This window comes from Dermacentor andersoni, chromosome 5 (assembly GCF_023375885.2).
Source record: "Dermacentor andersoni chromosome 5, qqDerAnde1_hic_scaffold, whole genome shotgun sequence".
Taxonomy (NCBI): domain Eukaryota; kingdom Metazoa; phylum Arthropoda; class Arachnida; order Ixodida; family Ixodidae; genus Dermacentor; species Dermacentor andersoni.
This window is the reverse complement of record NC_092818.1, coordinates 708,991-732,820: the sequence shown is the minus strand read 5'-3', so window position 1 is coordinate 732,820 and position 23,830 is coordinate 708,991. Positions and strand designations below refer to the sequence as shown.

At 45.1% G+C, this 23,830-nt stretch overlaps 1 protein-coding gene across 1 annotated transcript in view; it reads right to left on the bottom strand.

Annotated features, from left to right (window-relative positions):
* spab (space blanket) overlaps positions 1-23,830 on the bottom strand; it is a 326,364-nt gene that overhangs the window by 211,280 nt on the left and 91,254 nt on the right. The window contains exon 2 of the mRNA XM_050177348.2: positions 13,543-13,687. Within this exon, the coding sequence (XP_050033305.1) occupies positions 13,543-13,687 (145 nt within the window). The remainder of the gene's footprint in view (positions 1-13,542; positions 13,688-23,830) is intronic.

Sequence of the window (23,830 nt, the reverse complement as noted above, 5' to 3'; positions counted from 1 at the left end):
CTGTCTTTGAATGTGCCGACTCATGTGGCAGTAATTCTTTTGTTGTCCGAGGCGAATAAAGCCAGCAGGTGTGATCCGCCTGCAAGGTGATATTAATATGGAAAAATTGCAAAGAATTGCAAGACGGTACCTCGTGAGTAAAACTCATTCGCTTTCCGAGAAGGCAAAACGCCGCTAAAACCGTCAACAATGGGCTGATATGACGTAATGGATTGTTGCTTAAAAACAATAAAAAATCGTCAACACACCTAAACACCTTCAAAACCTCCTCCAGCTCCCCTTAAAGTGCTAGTGCAAGGCACGGTCAATAGCTGATAAAAACAACTTACTAAGTACAGGAACAACACACGGGCCAATATAAATGCCTTGTCTTTGTACAATCATAAGAAGCCAACAAATACTGACACCAAGGACAACACAGGGAAAATTACTTGTGCTTAATAAATTAAGAAACGATAACTTATTGGAAATTAAAGTGGATGAAAAAACAACTTGCCGCAGGGAACCAAACCCACAACCTTCGCATTTCGCGTGCGATGCTCTATTAATTGAACTACCGCGGCGCGGTTTCCCCATCCACTTTCTTGGATATTTATGTGTCCTAATAGAACCCTGGGAGTGTTAGCCAGCGCCACCACTCACAGACCTTGGCGGTGGACGTGGAACGTCCTTGTTGCCGCAGGCGTCGCGAGAACTTGATCTTTTCTGGTGAAGACAACTGGTCAATAAACCCACATATGGTACCTGAAGGCATCAATGTTGCCGGATTGGAGACCCTCGTTATGTAATAAACGAGGAGAAAGGGGGCTAACCGAGGGGCCCGATTTTTATTAGTCATATCATAAGAAGCCAACACTGACACCAAGGACAACATAGGGGAAATTACTTGTGCTTAATAAATGAAATTAAGAAACGATAACTTAATGGAAATTAAAGTGGATGAAAAAACAACTCGCCGCAGGTGGGAGCCGAACCCACAACCTTCGCATTTCGCGTTCTCATGACGCCTGCGGCAAGAAGAACGTTCCACGTCCGCCGCCAAGAACTGTGAGTGGTGACGCTGGCTAACACGCCCAGGGTTCTACTAGGACACATAAATACCCAAGAAAGTGGATGGGGAAACCGCGCCACGGTAGCTCAATTGGTAGAACATCGCACGCGCAATGCGAAGGTTGTGGGTTCGGTTCCCACCTGCAGCAAGTTGTTTTTTTCATCCACTTTAATTTCCTTTCATTTATCGTTTCTCTATTTCATTTTAGTTACTAAGCACAAGTAATTGTGCTATGTTGTCCTTGGTGTCAGTGTTTGTTTGCTTCATATGATATGACTAATAAAAATCGGGCCCCACGGTTGAGCCCCTTTCTTCTCGTTTGTCTTTGCACAAGAAATACTTCATGAAATTTGATGAAGGTGACTGTGAGATAAAGCTCGAGAAGAGAAAAAAAGAGCAGCAGACACACCTGCAGAATTTTTAAAGGCAATAGCCCCCCTCTCGTCGATGGAACTTTTGACACATAAAAACAATTCATTATGAGGGACAGAATAAAACAAATCCCTCAGCGTCCACAGAAAACAAGTACCCAATTGATTCGTCTCCAGAAACTGCGTGACAGATGAAGGATTCTCCGTCGCAAACCGTTCATCAACAAGTGAATTAAGGTGCCTAATCAAAAGCTGGCTAATCATATTCTGCCAAGTGCCGCATTCACTGACAATTGTCCTCAACGGAATTCCTGGCTTGTGTGCTTTAGCCGTGAAGAAAACGGAAAAGGCGTTGTTCTTGCAAGTTGCAATGTAGCGTGCAAGTCTCGTCAGTTCCAAATCATCACTTGGAGCTAAAGCCTTGCTTTTGACTCTTGTTTTGCTGGCTTTTTTCTGGACGAAGTTCTTCTCGACCGCTTGTCTTGCCTTCAAGCTTTACATATCCGCGTGCATTGCAACGAAACCACCGCTTTTATCGGCCTAAACTAGGCGCAAGTTGTTGCGCTTGAAGAAGGCGACTATAGCTGCAGTAGGTTCCTTGGGGCGAACAGAAAAACGGCCTGTCGGCGGTTCTGGAAAGCGCCTGCACGCCCTCCTGTAAGAAGCGGTCTCTCTGCTCCACATCTGTTTTCCCGGCAACTCGTCGGTTCATGGCTAACATCTCGTGAGCTAGCAGAGAAGGTTCGTGGCTAAATCGCGGCCCGGGATTTCCGGAATGTTCTCCGGGATGCTAACATCTCCCATCACAACGAAGCTATCTTTAACCGCGCGTGCAGGCCTCTTGGGGATGAGGCGGCGGGCGTTCCTGAGCACTTGGTTCCACTTTGCCTCAGTAATGTGGGCTGCTGAGCGTTTAGCGGCACTAAACTTTTGTACAGGCAGTCACACTGGGTGCAAGATAAAACAGAGTGCACGAAGCAGGTCATACAATAATCCCACTTGCCCCCACAGCTCCGATTTTAAAATCTTGCACACTCGGTTGGCGTGTCCGAGCGAAGGTATGAAATCCCCGAAGAGAGCACTTATTTCTTCTGGTACTTGTCATTTTCGCAAACAGAAGGTGATGACTCTTGCTTGGAAAGTGGAGTCACCAATGAGGCTCACTAGGGTGTCGATATTTGAAGCGTAGCTACTGTAGTTAACAAAAGGGCCCACTGTAGAAGAAATGTAATCCTGAAGTACAGGTTGTTCGGCTAGTTGGTTCATTGTTCTGAGTAGATCATAAATATGATCGCTTTGGCGCAAACAAGAAGGGACGGAAGGGATCACGGGAGGGCCAACTTTGGACTGTTTATCGTCTATTGTATCACATGCAATATATGCACGCAGAGGAATGCGCAACACAGCTTCGCTGGATAACCATCTGTAGGGAGTGCTTGAGCGGTGATTTTTTTTTCATTGTTGCTGCTTTTCTATTGCTTACTGTATTTTGTAGGCTGCTTACAAGCATGCTGCGCCTGCGATAGCTCAATTAGGGTTGCACTATTTAAAGATAATATATGTGCACTCACGTGTGATCATCATCATCATCATCAGCCTAGTTACGCCCACTGCAGGGCAAAGGCATCTCCCATACTTCTCCAGCTACCCCCGTCATGTACTAATTGTGGCCATGTTGTCCCTGCAAACGTCTTAATGTCATCCGCCCACCTAACTTTCTGCCGCCCCCTACTACGCTTTCCTTCCCTTGGAATCCAGTCCGTAACCCTTAATGACCATCGGTTATCTTCCCTCCTCATTACATGTCCTGCCCATGCCCATTTCTTTTTCTTGATTTCAACTAAGATGTCATTTACCCGCGTTTGTTCCCTCACCCAATCTGCTCTTTTCTTATCCCTTAACGTTACACCTATCATTCTTCTTTCCATGGCTCGTTGCGTCGTCCTCAATTTCAGCAGAACCCTTTTCGTAAGCCTCCAGGTTTCTGCCCCGTAGGTGAGTACTGGTAAGACACAGCTGTTATACACTTTCCTCATGAGGGATAGTGGCAACCTGCTGTTCATCATTTGAGAATGCCTGCCAAACGTACCCCAGCCCATTCTTATTCTTCTGGTTATTTCAGTCTCATGATCCGGATCCGTGGTCACTACCTGCCCTAAGTAGATGTATTCCCTTACCACTTCCAGTGCCTCGCTACCTATCGTAAACTGCTGTTCTCTTCCGAGACTGTTAAACATTACTTTAGTTTTCTGTAGATTGATTTTCAGACCCACCCTTCTGCTTTGCCTCTCGAGGTCGGTGAGCATGCATTGCGAATGGTCTTCTGAGTTACTAAGCAAGGCGATATCATCAGCGAATCGCAAGTTGCTAAGGTATTCTCCATCAACTTTTATCCCCAATTCTTCCCACTCCAGGTCTCTGAATACCTCCTGTAAACACGCTGTGAATAGCATTGGAGATATCGTATCTCCCTGCCTGACGCCTTTCTTCATTCGGATTTTGTTGCTTTCTTTGTGGAGGATTACGGTGGCTGTGGAACCGCTATAGATAGCTTCCAGTATTTTTACATATGGCTCATCTACCCCCTGATTCCTTAGTGCCTCCATGACTGCTGAGGATTCGACTGAATCAAATGCTTTTTCGTAATCAATGAAGGCTATATATAAGGGTTGGTTATATTCCGCACATTTCTCTATCACCTGATTGATAGTGTGAATATGGTCTATTGTTGAGTAGCCTTTACGGAATCCTGCCTGGTCCTTTGGTTGACTGAAGTCTAAGGTATTCCGGATTCTATTTGCGATTACCTTAGTAAATACTTTGTAGGCAACGGACAGTAAGCTGATCGGTCTATAATTTTTCAAGTCTTTGGCGTCCCCTTTCTTATGGATTAGGATTATGTTAGCATTCTTCCAAGATTCCGGTACGTTCGAGGTCATGAGGCATTGTGTATATAGGGCGGCCAATCTGTCTAGGACAGTGTTCCCACCATCCTTCAACAAATCTGCTGTTACCTGATCCTCCCCAGCTGCCTTCCCCCTTTGCATAGCTCCCAAGGCGTTTTTTACCTGTTCCGGTGTTACTTGTGGGATTTCAAATTCCTCTAGACTATTCTCTCTCACCTTATCGTCGTGGGTGTTGATGGTACTGTATAAATCTCTATAAAACTCTTCAGCCACTTCAACTATCTCATCCATATTAGTAACGATATTGCCGGCTTTGTCTCTCAACGCACACATCTGATTCTTGCCTATTCCTAGTTTCTTCTTTACTTCTTTTCGGCTTCCTCCGTTCCTGAGAGCCTGTCAATTCTATCCATACTATAGTTCCTTATGTCCGCTGTCTTACGCCTGTTGATTAACTTAGAAAGTTCTGCCAGTTCTATTCTAGCTGTAGGGTTAGAGGCTTTCATACATTGGCGTTTCTTGATCAGATCTTTCGTCGCCTGCGATAGCTTACTGGTTTCCTGTTTAAAGGCGTTACCACCGACTTCTATTGCGCACTCCTTAATGATGCCCATAAGATTGTCGTTCATTGCTTCAACACTATGGTCCTCTTCCTGGGTTAAAGCCGAATACCTGTTCTGTAGCTTGATCCGGAATTCCTCTAGTTTCCCTCTTACCGCTAACTCATTGATTGGTTTCTTATGTGCCAGTTTCTTCCGTTCCCTCCTCAAGTCAAGGCTAATTCGAGTTCTTACCATCCTATGGTCACTGCAGCGCACCTTGCCGAGCACGTCTACATCTTGTATGATGCCAGGGTTCGCGCAGAGTATAAAGTCGATTTCATTTATAGTCTCACCATTCGGGCTCCTCCACGTCCACTTTCGGCTAACCCGCTTGCGGAAAAAGGTATTCATTATCCGCATATTATTCTGTTCTGCAAACTCTACTAATAACTCTCCTTTGCTATTCCTAGAGCCTATGCCATATTCCCCCACTGACTTGTCTCCGGCCTGCTTCTTGCCTACCCTGGCATTGAAATCGCCCATCAGTATACTGTATATTGTTTTGACTTTACCCATCGCCGATTCCACGTCTTCATAGAAGCTTTCGACTTCCTGGTCATCCTGACTAGATGTAGGGGCGTAGACCTGTACAACCTTCATTTTCTACCTCTTATTAAGTTTCACAACAAGACATGCCACCCTCTCGTTAATGCTATAGAATTCCTGTATGTTACCAGCTATGTTCTTATTAATCAGGAATCCGACTCCTAGTTCTCGTCTCTCTGCTAAGCCCCGGTAGCACAAGACGTGCCCGCTTTTTAGCACTGTATATGCTTCTTTTGGCCTCCTAATTTCACTGAGCCCTATTATATCCCATTTACTGCCCTCTAATTCCTCCAATAGCACTGCTAGACTCGCCTCACTAGATAACGTGCTAGCGTTAAACGTTGCCAGGTTCATATTCCAATGGCGGCCTGTCCGGAGCCAGGCATTCTTAGCACCCTCTGCCGCGTCGCAGGTCTGACCGCCGCCGTGGCCAGTTGCTTCGCAGCTGCTGGGGACTGAGGGCCGGGGTTTGATTGTTGTGTTCATATAGGAGGTTGTGGCCAAGTACTGCACCAGGGTGGCCAATCCTGCTCTGGTGAGAGAGTGCGTTACCGGTTCTGGTCACGGGGATCAGGCCGCACTCCAGGCCTGTCTGTGCAATTTTCTCAACACACGGTTTTTTTTTCTGGTATTTTCCGGTGGAGAATTGTGCGGCCCGGGATTTGAATCACGTTCCTCTTGCACGGGAGGCGGATACTGTACCGTCCCCGCAGGAGTTAAATTTAAAAATAAATTGTGGGATTTTACGTGACAAAACCACTTTCTGATTATGAGGCACGCCGTAGTGGAGGACTCCGGAAATTTCGACCACCTGGGGTTCTTTAACGTGCACCTAAATCTAAGTACACGGGTGTTTTCGCATTTCGCCCCCATCGAAATGCGGCCGCCGTGGCCGGGATCCGATCCCGCGACCTCGTGCTCAGCAGTCTAACACCATAGCCACTGAGTAACCACGGCGGGTCCCGCAGGAGTTGTACGCCTCATTTAATATACAGTGGTGCCCTATTTGATCAGTCAAGGTGGACCAATCTGAGCTCGGTTATGCCGCACGGATGGCACTCGGCTAGAGAACCTGGTATTTATGACCTGCACATGTGAGGCCATACATATTTGAAGATATATATCTTTCTTTTATTATATATATTCTTTTATTATATATATATATTTTATTATATATATTCTATTATTTTAGGAGGGTTCCCGTACAGTGATAAAATAAAGCAAAAGACATTAAAAGAAAGAAAAAAAAGAAAGAAAAGGGGCGAAAAAAAGGAACATAACAGGTGATTTGAACTCGTGACCCTTCGATGTTGCCCGGAAAGATAGCTCAGTCGGTTGGTTCGTCAGGTCACAGGCTACTTTCAAGCGCCACAGCTCCTGCTCCGAGCCTCACACTTACGTGGAAAGAGACTCATGTTGTCCGCGATAGTCGGTTCCGAGTGGTTGGAAGGCATACTTTCTTGGAAAAATGGGTGCCCGAGGAGAAGAGCGAACTCGAGCGGCTTTAGAGACTAGGAAAACTGCCTTAAAATATTTAGACTTGAGGGAAAGCTTCGTTAACAAACTATAACACGGCAACCAGAACTCGAATACGACGAGAGAAATTATTGAGACGTTATTGAGAGAAATTATTAACTTGCCCTAAATTTATTACTGCTCTGTACTGGTAAACTGGCAGCAGCTTGCAGTGCTTGTGGAAAAACAATTGTAACTGCCATATTATATGTAACTGCTAGTGCACCGGCATCGGCAGCAGCAATGGTTAGGGTACACTTGTTTCTTTTGTTCTGGGGTATGCATCCTCCACGAGAAAGTAGTTTTTTTCGTCTTCCTCTTCTACCACATTGGAATGTGAAATGGGGTGTAATTTGTAGGGTATACTCTTGCATAAACTTCATGAGCATTTGTTCTTGTCTGTGCCACAGATCATTGTTGCTACCACTATAAAAGCAGTTTACAGCCCCAGTAGGGAACAATCTATGAATCTTTAACCAACAGTAAGGATAATGAATAATCGAATAATTTTTTGTAATTTTCAACAAATTTAGCACTCTTTGCTTTCCACTGTGGTGTTTTTCAAACTGTAATGTTGGCACAAGGTTTGTCTGCAGGATGTCATTTTGTGTGAATGAATGCACTTGTGCACATAACACCTCATCGTCAACATTGTGCTGCACAGAATGTCATTAGCTTTCGTATGCATTGGTCACTATCGGCTGCTCCTTTGTTAGTTGGAATGTAGCATTTATGTAAAGCACATTTGATGTTCTAACAAAAAGCATTGTGCCCTCTTATCTTCTAATTCTCCTACTTGATGCCTAGTGCTATAATAGCATGGTTGACACCATGAGAGTCAGTGTGGCGTATAATTGTGTCTGGTGGGGTGGGGGGTGTACATTAACTTAAGCAACTTTTCCAGACGACTTGAATCAATATTGTGGAATGCTGGTTTTTCTTTTCAATCACTGTTACCAAGTTTCACTTTGGTTGTGGCAACAAGTTTAATGTAGTTCGCTAGCACTCCTGCCAACACATATAATGTGCAGGCATCTGTGTTGAAAAAAAGGCCAGCTAATGGTTTGCGAGGAGCTAAGGTCCATTTAGACCATTAAATTTTGAGCTTACACCGGTGGAAATAACTGGTGAATGAAAGCACACCCAGGAGAACTGACCATAATATTTTCTTTCAATATAATAATGCTGAAGCTTTGAACTGCATATGAACTGACTTGTTTAAAAAATGACCCATTTCCTTGTTTAAGTAAGACAAAGGTTCTACAGGAAGACAGAAACTTGAAGCCGTCAACAGCAGCATGAATATAAACAGCGCTCGACGTATTGTAATCTTGCACCTGGTTATCATATTGTCCACCCCATTTTTTTCCACAGGCTGTTCTTTACTGTTTCATGGTCATACCCAGTTTAATTTTAATGTCCCTATTTTTTAATATTTCGTTAATATATCTTTTCCTCATCGGCTTTTAACAAAATATATATTCGTAATGTGCCTTCATTTACCATTTACAGTGATCTTAACCAGGTGCATCTTGATACAAAATTTATTTTCCTTAATTCTTCGTTTTCCTTTTCCAAAAGTGCAAACTGTTTATCTTGATACCTATTTTGTCTTCTCGGAAGATTAGGTCTACTGGATTAATGGCTGCTTACATGTGTACATCATTTTCTGTTTTGGTCACCCCTACTCTTTGCAAGAACTGACAGTAGTGCTCATACCCGCTCCATCACAATCACCACTGCTAAGCACACCCTTCCTTCCTTTATTTTAACACTTTGGCTTCTCTTGACCTATTATATGCACCAGTTTCTTCTCCCCCAATGAGGCTAGGGGCCACTGAGTTATGCACAATCCAAAACAACACAGCCAAGGAAAACATTTGCTACCCTAATGACAAGCACCTATGTCGAAATGTTGGCTATAGCAACATCCCTTGTTCCAACAACGTTGGTCTACTTACATGTTTTTCTAACACAGAAGTTACTGCTTTGTCATGTTCTGTGATTATACTTTTTTGCCGCTTTCTTTAGGATGGATATTCACGAATACTATTTGTTTCTCCTAACAGCAGCAAGTTTATCCTTGCACGCATTTTGGGTCAAGAACAACTTTCACCAGGAAGAAGTGCAAGACGAGTGATTGAAGAAAATAAAGTTGCTTCTGTGACCTAAGAACTTGAGGACTGAAATGTTGCACCTTTGTGCATATATGCTATGCAGTGCATTCATATCACAAAGTGCAAAGTGTTTTATCTTTGCAGCCATGTCAGTGTGTTGGCAAGACAATTTTCTCAATGGTGACCTGCTGCTTTGTCTATGAGCTGCTTTCATGACATTTGCATTAAAGGCGATGTACTCTCGTGGACGAAAGTACCCTGGAAGTGCGAGCGTTGACCAAATTGCATTTCTGTTCAAGACCGCTGAAAACAGTGGGTCACGTATGCACATTCCGAACGCAGATGGTAGCACGGCTGATCCCAGCAAATAGTGCACCATAAAATTCGGTCGACTCTCGCACGTCCTGGGCAATTTTGTCCCCGATGGCACATTCTTCGAACAATGGATATGCTCTGCAAGATGAAATACGGGAAGCACCTGTACTTTAACGGATATAGTACAGATTTAGCATACGGAGTCTTTCGTTTTCTGAATACGGCAAGCACCTGTATTTTAACGGTTATAGTACAAATTCAGCATACAGTGTGTTCCGTTTTCTGAATACGAGAAGCACCGTACTTTAACGGTCATAGTACAGATTCAGAATACAGAGTCTTCCGTTTTCTAGATACAGAAGCACTCGTATCTTGTATTACGGTCTCTCTTTTACAGTTGTCCGTTCTACGGAAATGACCGTTCTTAATTTACGGAAGAGTGTTCGGTCACAAATTACCAGCACATTTTCTGTAAAGTAAGGAATTTTTTTTTTACAGTGTAGCATTACCGACAGGAAAGCAGCGGGTGCGGCGTTTTTAAGACAGGAAACGCAAGCAAAGTAGATGACAATTATTGTTGTGTGGCAGATATCCTCCCCAAAGGGTGTATACTTTTTTAGAGTGTGCACTACACTCTTAGGCAAAGTTACCCTTTGGCTTGCCCCTTCTGCCACTCAACAATAATCGTTATCTGCCTTGGTGCGTTTCCATTCTTTAACGCTGCGAGCCCGGAACTTTCGATTAACGAACGGCACGCGCTTTATCAGAAGGGGCACTCCAAAGGGTGTAAACTGTTCTATGCTGATAACGCGCGTGCCGTTCGTTACTGGAAAGTTCCGGGCTCGCAGCGTTAAAGAAAGGAAACGCATCAAGGCAGATAACAATTGTTGTTGTGTGGCAGAAGGGGCAAGCCAGAGGGTGTAACTTTGCCTAAGAGTCATCATCATCATCATCATCATCATCAGCCTGATTACGCCCACTGCAGGGCAAAGGCCTCTCCCATACTTCTCCAACTACCCCGGTCATGTACTAATTGTGGCCATGTTGACCCTCCAAACTTCCTAATCTCATCTGCCCACCTAACTTTCTGTCGCCCCCTGCTACGCTTCCCTTCCCTCGGAATCCAGTCCGTAACCCTTAATGACCATCGGTTATCTTCCCTCCTCATTACATGTCCTCCCATGCCCATTTCTTTTTCTTGATTTCAACTAAGATGTCATTAACGCGCGTTTGTTCCCTCACCCAATCTGCTCTTTTCTTATCCCTTAACGTTACACCTATCATTTTTCTTTCCATAGCTCGTTGCGTCGTCCTCAATTTAAGTAGAACCCTTTTCGTAAGCCTCCAGGTTTCTGCCCCGTACGTGAGTACTGGTAAGACACAGCTGTTATACACTTTTCTCTTGAGGGATAATGGCAACCTGCTGTTCATGATCTGCGAATGCCTGCCAAACGCACCCCAGCCCATTCTTATTCTTCTGATTATTTCACTCTCATGATCTGGATCAGCAGTCACTACCTGTCCTAAGTAGATGTATTCTCTTACCACTTCCAGTGCCTCGCTACCTATCGTAAACTGCTGTTCCCTTCCGAGACTGTTAAACATTACTTTAGTTTTCTGGAGATTCATTTTTAGTCCCACCCTTCTGCTCTGCCTCTCCAGATCAGTGAGCATGCATTGCAGTTGGTCTCCTGAGTTACTAAGCAAGGCAATATCATCAGCGAAGCGCAAGTTACTAAGGTATTCTCCATTTACTCTTATCCCCAATTCTTCCCAATCCAGGTCTCTGAATACCTCCTGTAAACACGCTGTGAATAGCATTGGAGAGATCGTATCTCCCTGCCTGACGCCTTTCTTTATTGGGATTTTGTTGCTTTCTTTATGGAGGAGTACAGTGGCTGTGGAGCCGCTATAGATATCTTTCAATATTTTTACATACGGCTCGTCTACACCCTGATTCCGCAATGCCTCCATGACTGCTGAGGTTTCGACTGAATCAAACGCTTTCTCGTAATCAATGAAAGCTATATATAATGGTTGGTTATATTCCGCACATTTCTCTATCACCTGATTGATAGTGTGAATATGATCTATTGTTGAGTAGCCTTTACGGAATCCTGCCTGGTCCTTTGGTTGACGGAAGTCTAAGGTGTTCCGGATTCTATTTGCAATTACCTTAGTAAATACTTTGTAGGCAACGGACAGTAAGCTGATCGGTCTATAATTTTTCAAGTCTTTGGCGTCGCCTTTCTTATGGATTAGGATTATGTTAGCGTTCTTCCAAGATTCCGGTACGCTCGAGGTCTTGAGGCATTGCGTATAGAGGCTGGCCAGTTTTTCTAGAACAATCTGCCCACCATCCTTCAGCAAATCTGCTGTTACCTGATCCTCCCCAGCTGCCTTCCCCCTTTGCATAGCTCCCAAGGCTTTCTTTACTTCTTCCGGCGTTACTTCTGGGATATCGAATTCCTCTAGATTATTCTCTCTTCCATTATCATCGTGGGTGCCACTCGTACTGTATAAATCTCTATAGAACTCCTCAGCCACTTGAACTATCTCATCCATATTAGTAATGATATTGCCGGCTTTGTCTCTTAGCGCATACATCTGATTCTTGCCAATTCCTAGTTTCTTCTTCACTGCTTTTAGGCTTCCTCCGTTCCTGAGAGCTTGTTCAGTTCTATCCATGTTATGCTTCCTTATGTCAGCTGTCTTACGCTTGTTGATTAACTTCGAAAGTTCTGCCAGTTCTATTCTAGCTGTAGGGTTAGAGGCTTTCATACATTGGCGTTTCTTGATCAGATCTTTCGTCTCCTGCGATAGCTTACTGGTATCCTGTCTAACGGAGTTACCACCGACTTCTATTGCACACTCCTTAATGATGCCCACAAGATTGTCGTTCATTGCTTCAACACTAAGATCCTCTTCGTGGCTTAAAGCCGAGTACCTGTTCTGTAGCTTGATCTGGAATTCCTCTATTTTCCCTCTTAGCGCTAACTCATTGATCGGCTTCTTATGTACCAGTTTCCTCCGTTCCCTCCTCAGGTCTAGGCTAATTCGAGTTCTTACCATCCTGTGGTCACTGCAGCGCACCTTACCGAGCACGTCCACATCTTGTATGATGCCAGGGTTAGCGCAGAGTATGAAATCTATTTCATTTCTAGTCTCGCCGTTCGGGCTCCTCCATGTCCACTTTCGGTTATTCCGCTTGCGGAAGAAGGTATTCATTATCCTCATATTATTCTGTGCTATATTATTCATATTATTCTGTGCCTAAGAGTGTACTGAGCAAATGTACAGCCTTTGGAGTGTATGTTTGCCACACAACAATAATCGTCATCTGCCTTGCTTGCATTTCCTTCTTTGAAAACGTTGCGCTCGCTACTTTCCTGTCGAGAATGCTCTGTCATGTTGATAAGGGGAATGCCGTTCGTGACTTGGAAGTACCGGGCTCGCCGCGTTAAAGAAAGGAAATGCGCACAAGACAGATGATGATTATTTTTGTGTGGCAAAAGGGTGTAATTTTGCTTACGAGTCTACTCCGCGAAAAACATCGGTATGACATCACTCTTAAAAACTACACCGTTTCCGTAGTATCTTGCCACAGAACAATAATCGTGAGCTCTCTTGCTTGCATTTTCTTTTTTGAAAACGTTGCGGTCGCTACTATGCTCTGTCATGCTGATAACGTGACTTGGACTTCGTGACTAGGAAGTGCCGGGCTCGCAGCGTTAAAAAAGGAAATGCGGATTAGACAGATGACGATTATTTTGTCTGGCAAGATACGACCCAATGGGTGTAATTTTTTGGCACGTGACACCTATGAAGCGTTTGCCAACATAAAAAATGTCAAATTCGCCAATTGTACGTCTCAAAGCACTTGAAAAAGAAAAAAGAAAGACGCCGAATATCAGAAAGAAATTTCGCGCCATGTTGCCTTTCTCCATTGTTTTTAATGCCCAGTAGCTAGCGATAAGCTGCTAGTCGGCCCTTTGTGTTATCCGTCTTTGTTCTTAATGTCGTGTTCCAGCACTACCTTGTCGAAATAACTAGGCAAAGGAGCACCTTTACACACACTGGTGCCGCTACAAAAATCAGAAATGAAAGTTTAAAGTGAACCTTTTGATCCATCAACGTCGACGCAAACGGAGCCGCGGCAGCACTGGTTGTTTGCCACGCACTTTCGGCCGAAGCAGCCCAGCTCGTCCTCCTCCGACAGGCCTGTGTCCAGTAAAACCTCGCCGCCTCCATTCTTGTGTTCAGCCTGCGACCATACGCTATTTTGTTGTTGAATGTCAAACAAGACTCAAGTAGGGCTGACAAGCGAATGCATTGCAATGCACAAAAAGATGGCCACCATCAAATTATTCAAGCAAAGCTTGTATTGCCTCACTCGTGTCAGCGTTGGTGTTGGTGCTGCCGTACGAAAAAGCCCAAGCCGCGCGAAAACAAAAACTGCTTGTCAGGCTACGGATTTGACCCACTGACCTCCGTGTTGTGAGACCACCACGTTAACCGGTTACGCAACTGTCGGTTCATGATACGTGCCCTTTGAAGCGGGGTTTTATATACATGAAGAAGTAGAAGCAGCGCAAGAGGCGAGCCAATTTCAGGCTTACAATACACGAAAGACCCGGTCTTTTTTGTCTTCTTTATGTCTATGTGTATTGCTTGCGCTGTATTTGGAATTCACAATGTTAGACCAACTAGCCCAACTGACGGTCCTTCTGAACCAGTTGCGTGTTTAAGCAAAAGATGAATGGAGAGTTCATGGCCTGCATATGATCGAAAGGCTACACCCCCAGTGCTCAATAGAAAAGCAAGAAAAGAAGGTTAATTTCAGCCCTATGTTTATCAGAGCTAAAGACCTCCTTACTCATCCTGTAATTGACAGATGTGTCAGTAAAGCAGTACACGGCGATTCCATTGAATTCACGAGGTACTTAGTTCTGTAAACAACCAGCTGAAATGAGAATTGATTTTAGGAGCTAGATTTAGCAAAAGAAAGCAAGGAGACAGAAAGCGCCTACTGCCAACTGTTTTAATGCTGCAAGGAACATAGCATAGCGCATTTTTGTACATGCGCAACACAATAACGATGGCATGAAACTGATGGCTGCCTACTTAGAAGGGTGGCAGTTTGGGCTAGTTGGCATGCCATAATCTTATAAGTTTCCGTCTTCGTTCGCGCTTTAAACATATTAGACTATGGCTGTCCACACTGCTACATTTCCTAGGTATACTTTGTGGCGCAACATACATTTCTTGAATAGAGACAGAAGAAGACAGTGAAGCGTCAATGTCTTCACTATCTGTCTTCACTATCTTCAATGTCTTCACTGTCTGTCTTCACTGGCGCTTCACTGTCTTCTGTTCCTTTTCAAGAAATGCATCTTGCACCACAAAGTATACCTAGGAAATCTAAGCACCAACTTGCCCAAGTAGACGTTCTTTTGGAACACTGCTACATCTTTGCTTTAATAACCTCATCGAAGCGTCACTGTCACAGGTAGGACGGCCCTAAACCTCAATTTGGCTCGCACCTTGGGCTACATCACTTCATGTATATAAAACCCCGCTGCAAAAGCCGCGTGTGATGAACTGACAGTGGCTTATCGCCCGATAAGCCTTACCAACGTCGACTATAAGATATCTGTGAAGGTGTTGGCCAAACGATAGAAGGGTATGATAACGAGGCTGGTTGGCACGCATCAGACCTGTGGTATAAATGGTAGAAGCATCGCCACGAACATACACGTAGCTCGAAGTGGGCTAGAATGTTGTGATGTATTTGGCGAACGAGTGGCTATGATGCAACTAGATCTCTCTTAAGCCTTGGACCGTGTTTCCCGCGATGCTCTCTTCGCCATATTAGAGCATTCCAATATAGGAAGCGTAATAACAGACGCGGTCAGAATGGCGTATGTTAACTGCTCAACTCGGTTCTTTGTAAATGGGGACCTAACAAACAGCGTGCAAAGGCTGTCTTCTGTGAGGCAGGGATGTCCGATGTCGCTCCTGCTATTCGCGGCTTACCTTGAGCCTTTGTGCAAGGCCATCCAAAACAATTAACGGATAACTGGCTTCAGGTTACAGTCAACAAAGGTAAAAATATTGACGTATGTAGATGACATCACCACATTCCGTTCAAATAGAAACATTATTTGCGAGGCCGTGGCGGTAGTTGAAACCTTCTGCAAGTGCACCGGGGCGGAAATAAACTGGGAGAAGAGTTATGGATTTTCGCATTGCGCATGGGAAGAAACGCCAGACTACTTCGCTCGACTTCGGTGGTCAACAACCTACCTAGGCGTGCCTCTTGACTCTTATCGCGACCCTGAGCCGTACTGGAGTGAACAAGTGGCGAGAGCAAAGCAAAAGACTAACGCGTGGCAAGGGCGACAGCTGTCAATGTTCTCGCGCGCCACAGTCTATAACCTATTATTTACGCCCTAGATGTGGTATGCCATGAATGTGCTGTGTGCTTCGCAGATCAACATCCAAAGAATGCACCGTGTCTTCGCCGTTTTCATATCGGCATCTACTTGGGAAAGAACCAGCCGCACAAACTTGTTTTTGCCAGTAAAAAAAGAGGGGTTGGCACATTTATTGGTGCGACGAGTTGTGTCGCGCTTTAGTACATTCGCAATCAGAATGATGTCTTCCTTCGCACAGTCATGCAAGTGCTTTTACGTCGTCACCTTTCAGGATTTGTTGTATGCTCGTGTGAAGCTATACATGGTACCGTTAAAGGTTACCTGCGAGAAGTCGTGCTTGAGTACAGAATGTTGCATGTGCCATTTTCAGTGCAGTATCTCGCCAATATTACTAGCAAAAAACTGTATAAGGTCCTAATTTACACTATGCTCCCTGTACCGATTTACCGTATGTCAAACCGAGGAGGCCCAGGAGATGACCTCAACAGGGTTAAAAGAATGCCAGTACACCCTTCGGTAAAAACGTTTTTCTACATTGACACATTGACACATTATCTACATTGACACATTGAAACTACATTGGCACATTATCAGTTAAAACATGGATGCATAACAAAGTTATTTTTGTCCCGTGGTTCATTAACTGCTTCTTATGCAAGAAACTTGAAACGATAGAGCATACGTTTCTAGATTGCTGGGATAAAATCTTTTTATGTGATGTGCTACAAAGCACTTTATATAGAGTTACCTTTAGATCCACATGGAATACGATTCTTACCGTTAGAAACGGAGGCTTTTCCGTATGACGCTGTAATGCTACTGGGCCCCCACAGTTTGTGGAAAGTTGGAACACAGTTCAACAATGCTGATGTCAATTCGCGACCTACGCCTGATCGTTCTTTAAAACTGATGGTAGCGCTAAAAAGGACGAACACACGGTGAAAAAATGACACAACGACGTTACCGAGTGTCGACACAACGTCTTTTCACCATGTGTTCGTCCTTTCTAACGCTACCATCAGTTTTAAAGAATGCATCAACAACTAGCCCAGCACCAAGTTTTATTGACACGTGATCACTTCATTGAGTCTGTAGTGCGGTTCACGAATATCCATCGGGCACTGCCTGGACAGCCAACATGGATTGACATGCTAGGTCAACTCGCAGCATTGTAACAATTTTAATATGTCGTGCCAGCAAAATCCTTGTTGACATGTTTTATCTTTTATGTATTGTTTGTGTATGTGAAAGCAGGCAGTAAAGGAAGAAAAGACAGTGGCTGAATCGATTCTGCTTCCGGCAGCCGAGCTGAGCGGACGCAGGATGGCAGGCAGGGGGGGGGGGGGGGCTCCGTATGGCTCCCATTGGCCGTTTTCGAGCAGACGCTCTTTCGACGCTAGCGTCAAGGTCCCCTTCAGTTACGGCCCTAGCCAATGGGCGACACAGGAGCAAAATGGCGGCGCACATAATTGTTTACGTTGTCATGGCAACAGCAACAGCAGCCGCGCGGCACCTCCTGTCCTAAACGTTTTTCTTTCCTTTTTGTTTTTATTATGCCACTCCCTAACGGTCACTGACATAACTGCAGGCACGATACCTCTTTTGGCGACGGTCATTAATCGGCTGGTTTCGGCAGCCAAAATGCGCTAAGTGTCCACCTTACGTGTGTGAAGTTTTAAACACTCTTTAAAACATTTCTTGCTTTCTGGCCATGATAAGACAACTTCATATGCATGATGAAAATCATTGCACCGCTGTTTGTGGCAACGTACTGCGCATTTGCGAGCGAACTTTGGAGCTGTTCGAGCCACGGGAGTATATTATTTTGGGGAATCGAAGGCGGTCCCACCCCATATTTGTATGTTCATGTGTGTGTTTGTATATGCGTGTTTACATAGGTACATACAAAGTTTCGGTTGGTTGGAAGCCCACCCCCTCCGGCTGCACGAATGACTCGTTCGAGCGTAGCCTGTATTAACAAGTGCCCTTTGCTAAGCGCCTGCGAACAATTGGCCCTTGTAGCTCGCGACCACTAGAGAAAAAGGCGGAACACCGCGCGGCATTTGGCTCCTGCGCGCGCGAGGAGTGGCTTCGCTGCAGAGCTGGATCACGGCGGCGGAACTATGCGCAACTCTGCTCCCTGCGGGAGCATATACAGGAACACTAGTGCCACCGAAACCGGGTAGTGTCCCCCCCCCCCCCTTTGGCAGGCCCTTCAGGGGTGGCTACAGCGGCACGTTTCGGCCGCGGTAACAGGTCTTTTGACGTTGAAGGTGACTACGAAGTTGTATTGCCAAACCTGCCTACAGGACGAGTTGTTTTTTTACATGCTGACGTCCGTTGCCGGCCATAATGAGTGGAAGACTTCCGCGACACATTGGCTCGTCTAACGCTGCTCCCCGAGGTTGTTGCCATGGGGGCGTATCGTATGAGCCATGTGTGGGCTGTGACGTTCAAGAATACGGATGCAGTGAAGAGGACCCTTGGCGTCGGAGACCTCAAGGTAAAAAATTCTCGCTGCCTCGTCATCGACCCATCAAACCAAGATGTGCGGATGAAGGTACACTGGCTGCTCCACAATGTACTTGAGGAAGACGTGAAACGTGCGTTAGCGCCATACGGCCAGGTGACGGAAGTCAGCAGGGAGCGGTGGCGGGTACCCGGAGTGGCCGACAAAGGCTCAACGACCCGTCTGGTAACGCTAAGGTTGAAGGTGGGCCTTAAAATTGGTGACCTGCCTCATCAAGTGAACGTGAGCGGCGAGCAAGCCCTTGTTGTTGTACCGGGAAGAGCACCCGTTTGCCTACGCTGCCAAGGAAAAGGGCACATTCATCGGGACTGCCGAGTGCCGCGTTGTGGCGGCTGCCGGAGGTTAGGTCATGAGGAGAACGACTGCACGCTTTCCTAGGCCAGCGTCACTGGGCCCGTGGATGGTGGCGACGCGTCCGTACTACTCATGAACGAGGGTGATGCTTAAGACGCAGCAAGTTCGGCCGACAAAGCGCGCGACAGAGTACCGGCGACGCCAGAGCAGGCCACAGTGAAAGGGCCGAACACGACAACGGGGCAGGAGCCCGCAGACCAGACGTCGGAGTTACAACCAGGGAGTGCAACGGCCTCAGAGAGGCCTCAGTCCTGTGAAACTTCAGCGAAGGAAAGAGAGACTACACCTGGACATGACAACATGGACGACAGCGAGAGCGCAGCCAGCGGCCGGGCCGGTAATCGCCCCTGGGATGAAAGCAGAGACGAGTCAAGTACTTCCGATGGCGTCGAGGGTGGAGAACCACCGACGAAGACAACGGGGATTAGGCGTCCGACTTTTAAACCGCGGCCAAAAATTCTGGTCGACCCACGGGCAGAGACCAAAGCCACATCTGCCGTCTACATCACCAGGGTAGGTGAGACTGTAGTGATTTTTGGAGGGAGAGTAATCTGTAAGAGAGAAATTTGAAAGTGTTGTGTGGGAGCCGCGACGGAAAAACATGAAAAACGCCGAGACGCCTGTAAGTAGTGCGATTTGCTTGTTTTCTGATGAGCATTCACTTCATGTAGTAACCGTGCGGTATGCCTGCTCATAGCGATAACAACATGCTCTTTAAATTCGAAACAGCCTTACGCGTAGGAACGCCCAACATTAGAGAACTTGGGTCAAGGAGGCGGCAGCATCAGTCGCGTCGTTTGTTTCTTGAGAACGACGTTGATATTGCCGCCGTGCAGGAAACGAAAATCGAATCCCAAGAGCAGACAGACCGCATGGATTTGCCTTTCCGCTCCCGATACAATGTATGTGTCAACCTATCTCATGGCACATCCGGTGGCTGCTTGCTTTTTATGAAGAATAGCATTGACATTGCAGTAGATTGTTTACATATTATTACGATCAGTTTGGAATATTGATCAGTTTGGACGATTAATTGTGCGTGATTTTTCCTTTTCTGGCGCGAGTTAGCGGATTGTTTGTGTATATGTGCCAAATAGGAAGAGCGAAAAATATTTTCCGGAAATCTTCGTGTGATAGGACAGCTATTTTTCTAGGAGATTTCAACTGTATTTGCACTCCCGAAGATAGGGCAAGCAAAACGCCGGTCCGTGATTATAGCGCCTTGTTGAATGCAATGGTTCGCGAGCGAGAGTTGGACGATGTAGGAGGTGTGCTGTCTCAGAGCCCCCAATACACACATTACCAGCTTGGCAGTTAGGCGAGGCTTCAAAGAGCCTACGTGTCTGCATAATTACTTCCCTGGTGCCGAGATTATACTGTGAAGCACGTTTCTTTCAGCGACCATAGCCTAGTCATGGTCACCATCGATAAAAAAGAAAAGCAGAGATTTAGCTGGGACCTGTGAAAATTGAACGACAAGCTACTCGATGATGACACGTTTTTAGAGAACATTAAAACTAAATTAGACGAAGTGCGCGAGTGTAACACGGGAAATTTGATGTATACATGGGAGTGTTTTAAAGAAAAACTAAAAATGGACGCGATTGAAAGAGCATACTGTACAAAATACCGTGAAACGAAGGAATAGAAGCACTTGCAGTGTCAGTTAGATTTTTTACTCTGTCAAGAAAGCGTGCAACCGGGCATGCGCAGTAAAGAGCTTAAAGACGTGGAAAGAAAGTTGGAGACTATACACGTGGAGAGATACAAGGGATCTGTGGTGCGCGCACGTGCCGAGAGGCTTTGGTGTGGCGAGACGCCGACGAAACGTGCGCTGGCAGGCGAGAGGAGCTACGAGACTAAAAACGAAATCAAGGCTACAGAATATGAAAACGCCGTCACAAGCGATAAAGCAATAAGTGAACAAGCGTTCGTGGAACATTATCGCGAATTATTAGGAAGCATAAAACAGTACAGTAGCACATTCAAGGATGAATTCCTATCAGACGATGTAAAAGCAAGCTTAGAGGCACCTACTACCGTCAAAGAAATTGAAACATCAATTGAAAAAATTACCTCTGGAAAGACACCTGGTCCGGATGGCCTAAGCGCAGTATTCTATAAGAAATTTAGAAGCCCTGTGGCAGAAGCCTTATGTGACATTTTGCATGAGGCATATGAAAAGAAAGAATTACCAACGTCCTTCCGCAGATCACAGATTGTGTTGATTCCCAAAACAGAACATCCCACAAAACAGCAGTTTATGGGATCATATCGGCCGATAACCTTAGCCAATGTTGATTATGAACTTTTTATGGGTGTGTTGGCCAGGCGACTTCAAACTGTTATTAAAGAAATCGTAGGGCCCCATCAGACCTGCAGCATCAAAGGCAGATCTATAATGACGAATATTCACATTGCAAGAATATTGTCACGTGGTGGTGACGTTCAAGAACACAGTAGCAAGACTGTGAAAGGCAAAACTACCTTTTATTGGGCGAACCTGTGCCCACAATAACAGGCTACACTTATAGCGCAACGATAGCGGCGAACACGGTCGGCGATCGTCCAAAAATGTGATCAGCGGGTCAAGCGCGTCGGCTTTTATAGATCAGTCGTCGAATGTCCCAGAGTAACCGCTGGGACCCGCGTTTCTTCCACGAAGTTCTACACTATTCGCGTCGCGCATACATGCAATCAGATTACACAAGTTGCGGTGAAAGACACTGGACAGAACCATCGATAACATTCCAGAAACTTCTTTTAGATGCAGGCGCGTCCTGCGCTGTGCGATAACATTTGTTAAGGCTGTTTCACATGCTGCGACTGCAACGACGAAAATCGGTGCTGTCGCACGCGTCGCAATGCGATTTTTGGAGGGCTCATTTCACATGATTGCGATTTCAACAATGCGACTGGTGCGACGCCCAGGGTTGCTGACTGCCAGGTTTCGTGGCACACGCTGCATAATTCCTTTATTGTAGTGAATAAAACTTTGACACTATAATATTATTGACTTCTCTTGATAAGAAGCAAATAATATGTACGTTTACTAATTTAAAAACGTTAGTTAAGATTTGTCTTGGAATGCGCGACGGCGGTTTCTGTAGTTCAGTGCGACATCGCGCACGTAAACAGCTGTTCGCAGGTGGTTCAGCGCTGTGTGTTGTCTTATCTACCTTCTATGACCGTTTCGTTCTGCCTGCGCTACAACAGTCTACAAGATGACCTATCGACAAGTTCATATAGCTACCCTCACCGCTTATGCAGTATTCGGAATTCGGCTGCCACGAAGTTCTCGTGTCAGCCCAACAAGATCCTCGCGCTACCCGTGCTCGGCGTCAGCTCCTGGAGAAATGATGCGTGTATATTTCCCGTAATTGCGCTTATGTGGTGCCTGCTCCTAGCCATATTCTTGCGCCAAAAGCAACAAGAAGCACCAACCCGAAAGCCCGCGTGTGCCCCTGAACGAAGCCTCAAATGATCTGTGTGATTACTGGACGTGGAATGAAAATTGTGTTGTGAAATTCAACCTTAGCGCTAGCCTGGTTCATCCATCGCCGTGCTTGCGCTGCGAATATATATATGGGAGCCCTCTCTAAACATTTCTAAAGGCGCAAAAGCCGACGCATCAAATGTTTCGAGCAGTTACCGTCACTTTTGTAGAAACCTGTACGTTGTAACACAGCATTATAAAAGACACGCTTCTCGTCCACTTTGTGTCTCGCGCTGGTAGTATACTCGGAACTTCTAAGAAGAAGACCATATCAATACGCGCTATTCATAATGCAGGATCCTAGGCCGACGGTAGGCGCACTTGCCGTAGAATTTTTCGGCTTTCTGCTCAGCCTCGCACGCCGCTCACGGTTAGCCTGTCTTGTTGAAATAAATATTATTATTATATTATTAATGTTATAAAACATTATAGTTCCTTCGCAGTAATTTATAGCAATCATCCAGATTTCTTAAGCTAGTCATACATTTAACATGTATTAGATCAACATTGTTACGACATACTTATGGGAGTCATTTGAAACTAGGTTGCTCAGCCAGAGAAAGTACAAATGCAAGTCTCAATGTTTATTCCAATTTAATATTCCTAAACAGATTATAGTGGCAGAATTTTATGCCTGCTTGCACTTCCTGCAATTCAATGTTCAGAGCTGGAAAAACTGATTCCTTTTCTTGCTGTAGAAAGGCTGATTCAATGTCGATAGCAAGCTATAATTATTCATTTCGAGAGTGTTAAGCAATTACTATATCTCTAAGCTTATCAATGCGTTTTTGTTCCACGAACACAATTAAGTTTTCTCTCTCCCTGTCATTGACAGCCATGGAATGAAACCGTTCACTTTCATAAGTATCAGGATGCAAGCATTCTAGAGTTTGTCCTGAGCATTTGTCGGCATCCTATAGTGTGCATGTTTGTATCAAGTTCTGGTGTTACAATCGCAGTGATCTACACATATTGTTATATTGCAACAAACAAATTTATTTAACTTTGTTTTCAAATCTGCAATGTGGCCATGCAGTAACGACCACATTAATAAGCAAAAAAAAAAACTGCAGATGCAGTGTACGTGTTGGAACCTATGCGAAGTGAAGTTTTTGTCAAGTGGTCAATTAAATGCTGTTAAAGTAACTGCAATATATACAATTTGTCTTATTTTCAACATCCAACATGTCATCTTTTGCAAGGTTTGCTTATGCACCGCATAGGTCACAACCTTAATGTCATGTAATCTTTATGCATTACACTGTTCACAAACCATACCGAAATGCAAACGGCAGTTAAAGTACATGCACGCTGCGAGACATCAACACAGTGACGTTTGTTGAGCAAGGAATAGTGTGAGGTGCATGCAGATGAATGAATGACGTGCTTATGTACTTATTTATTTATATACCTCGCAGGATGCAAGGTTGGAGTATTATGCAAGGGGGAATAAAAAAGTTGTTACAAAAGGAAGAAGGGCACAACATTAAGACAAAAAACAGCAATAAGAGCAGTACCAATACATTGCACCAACTAGCCCAATGTGTTTTACTGGCACAACATTATACAATACTTAACAATCAATAACAG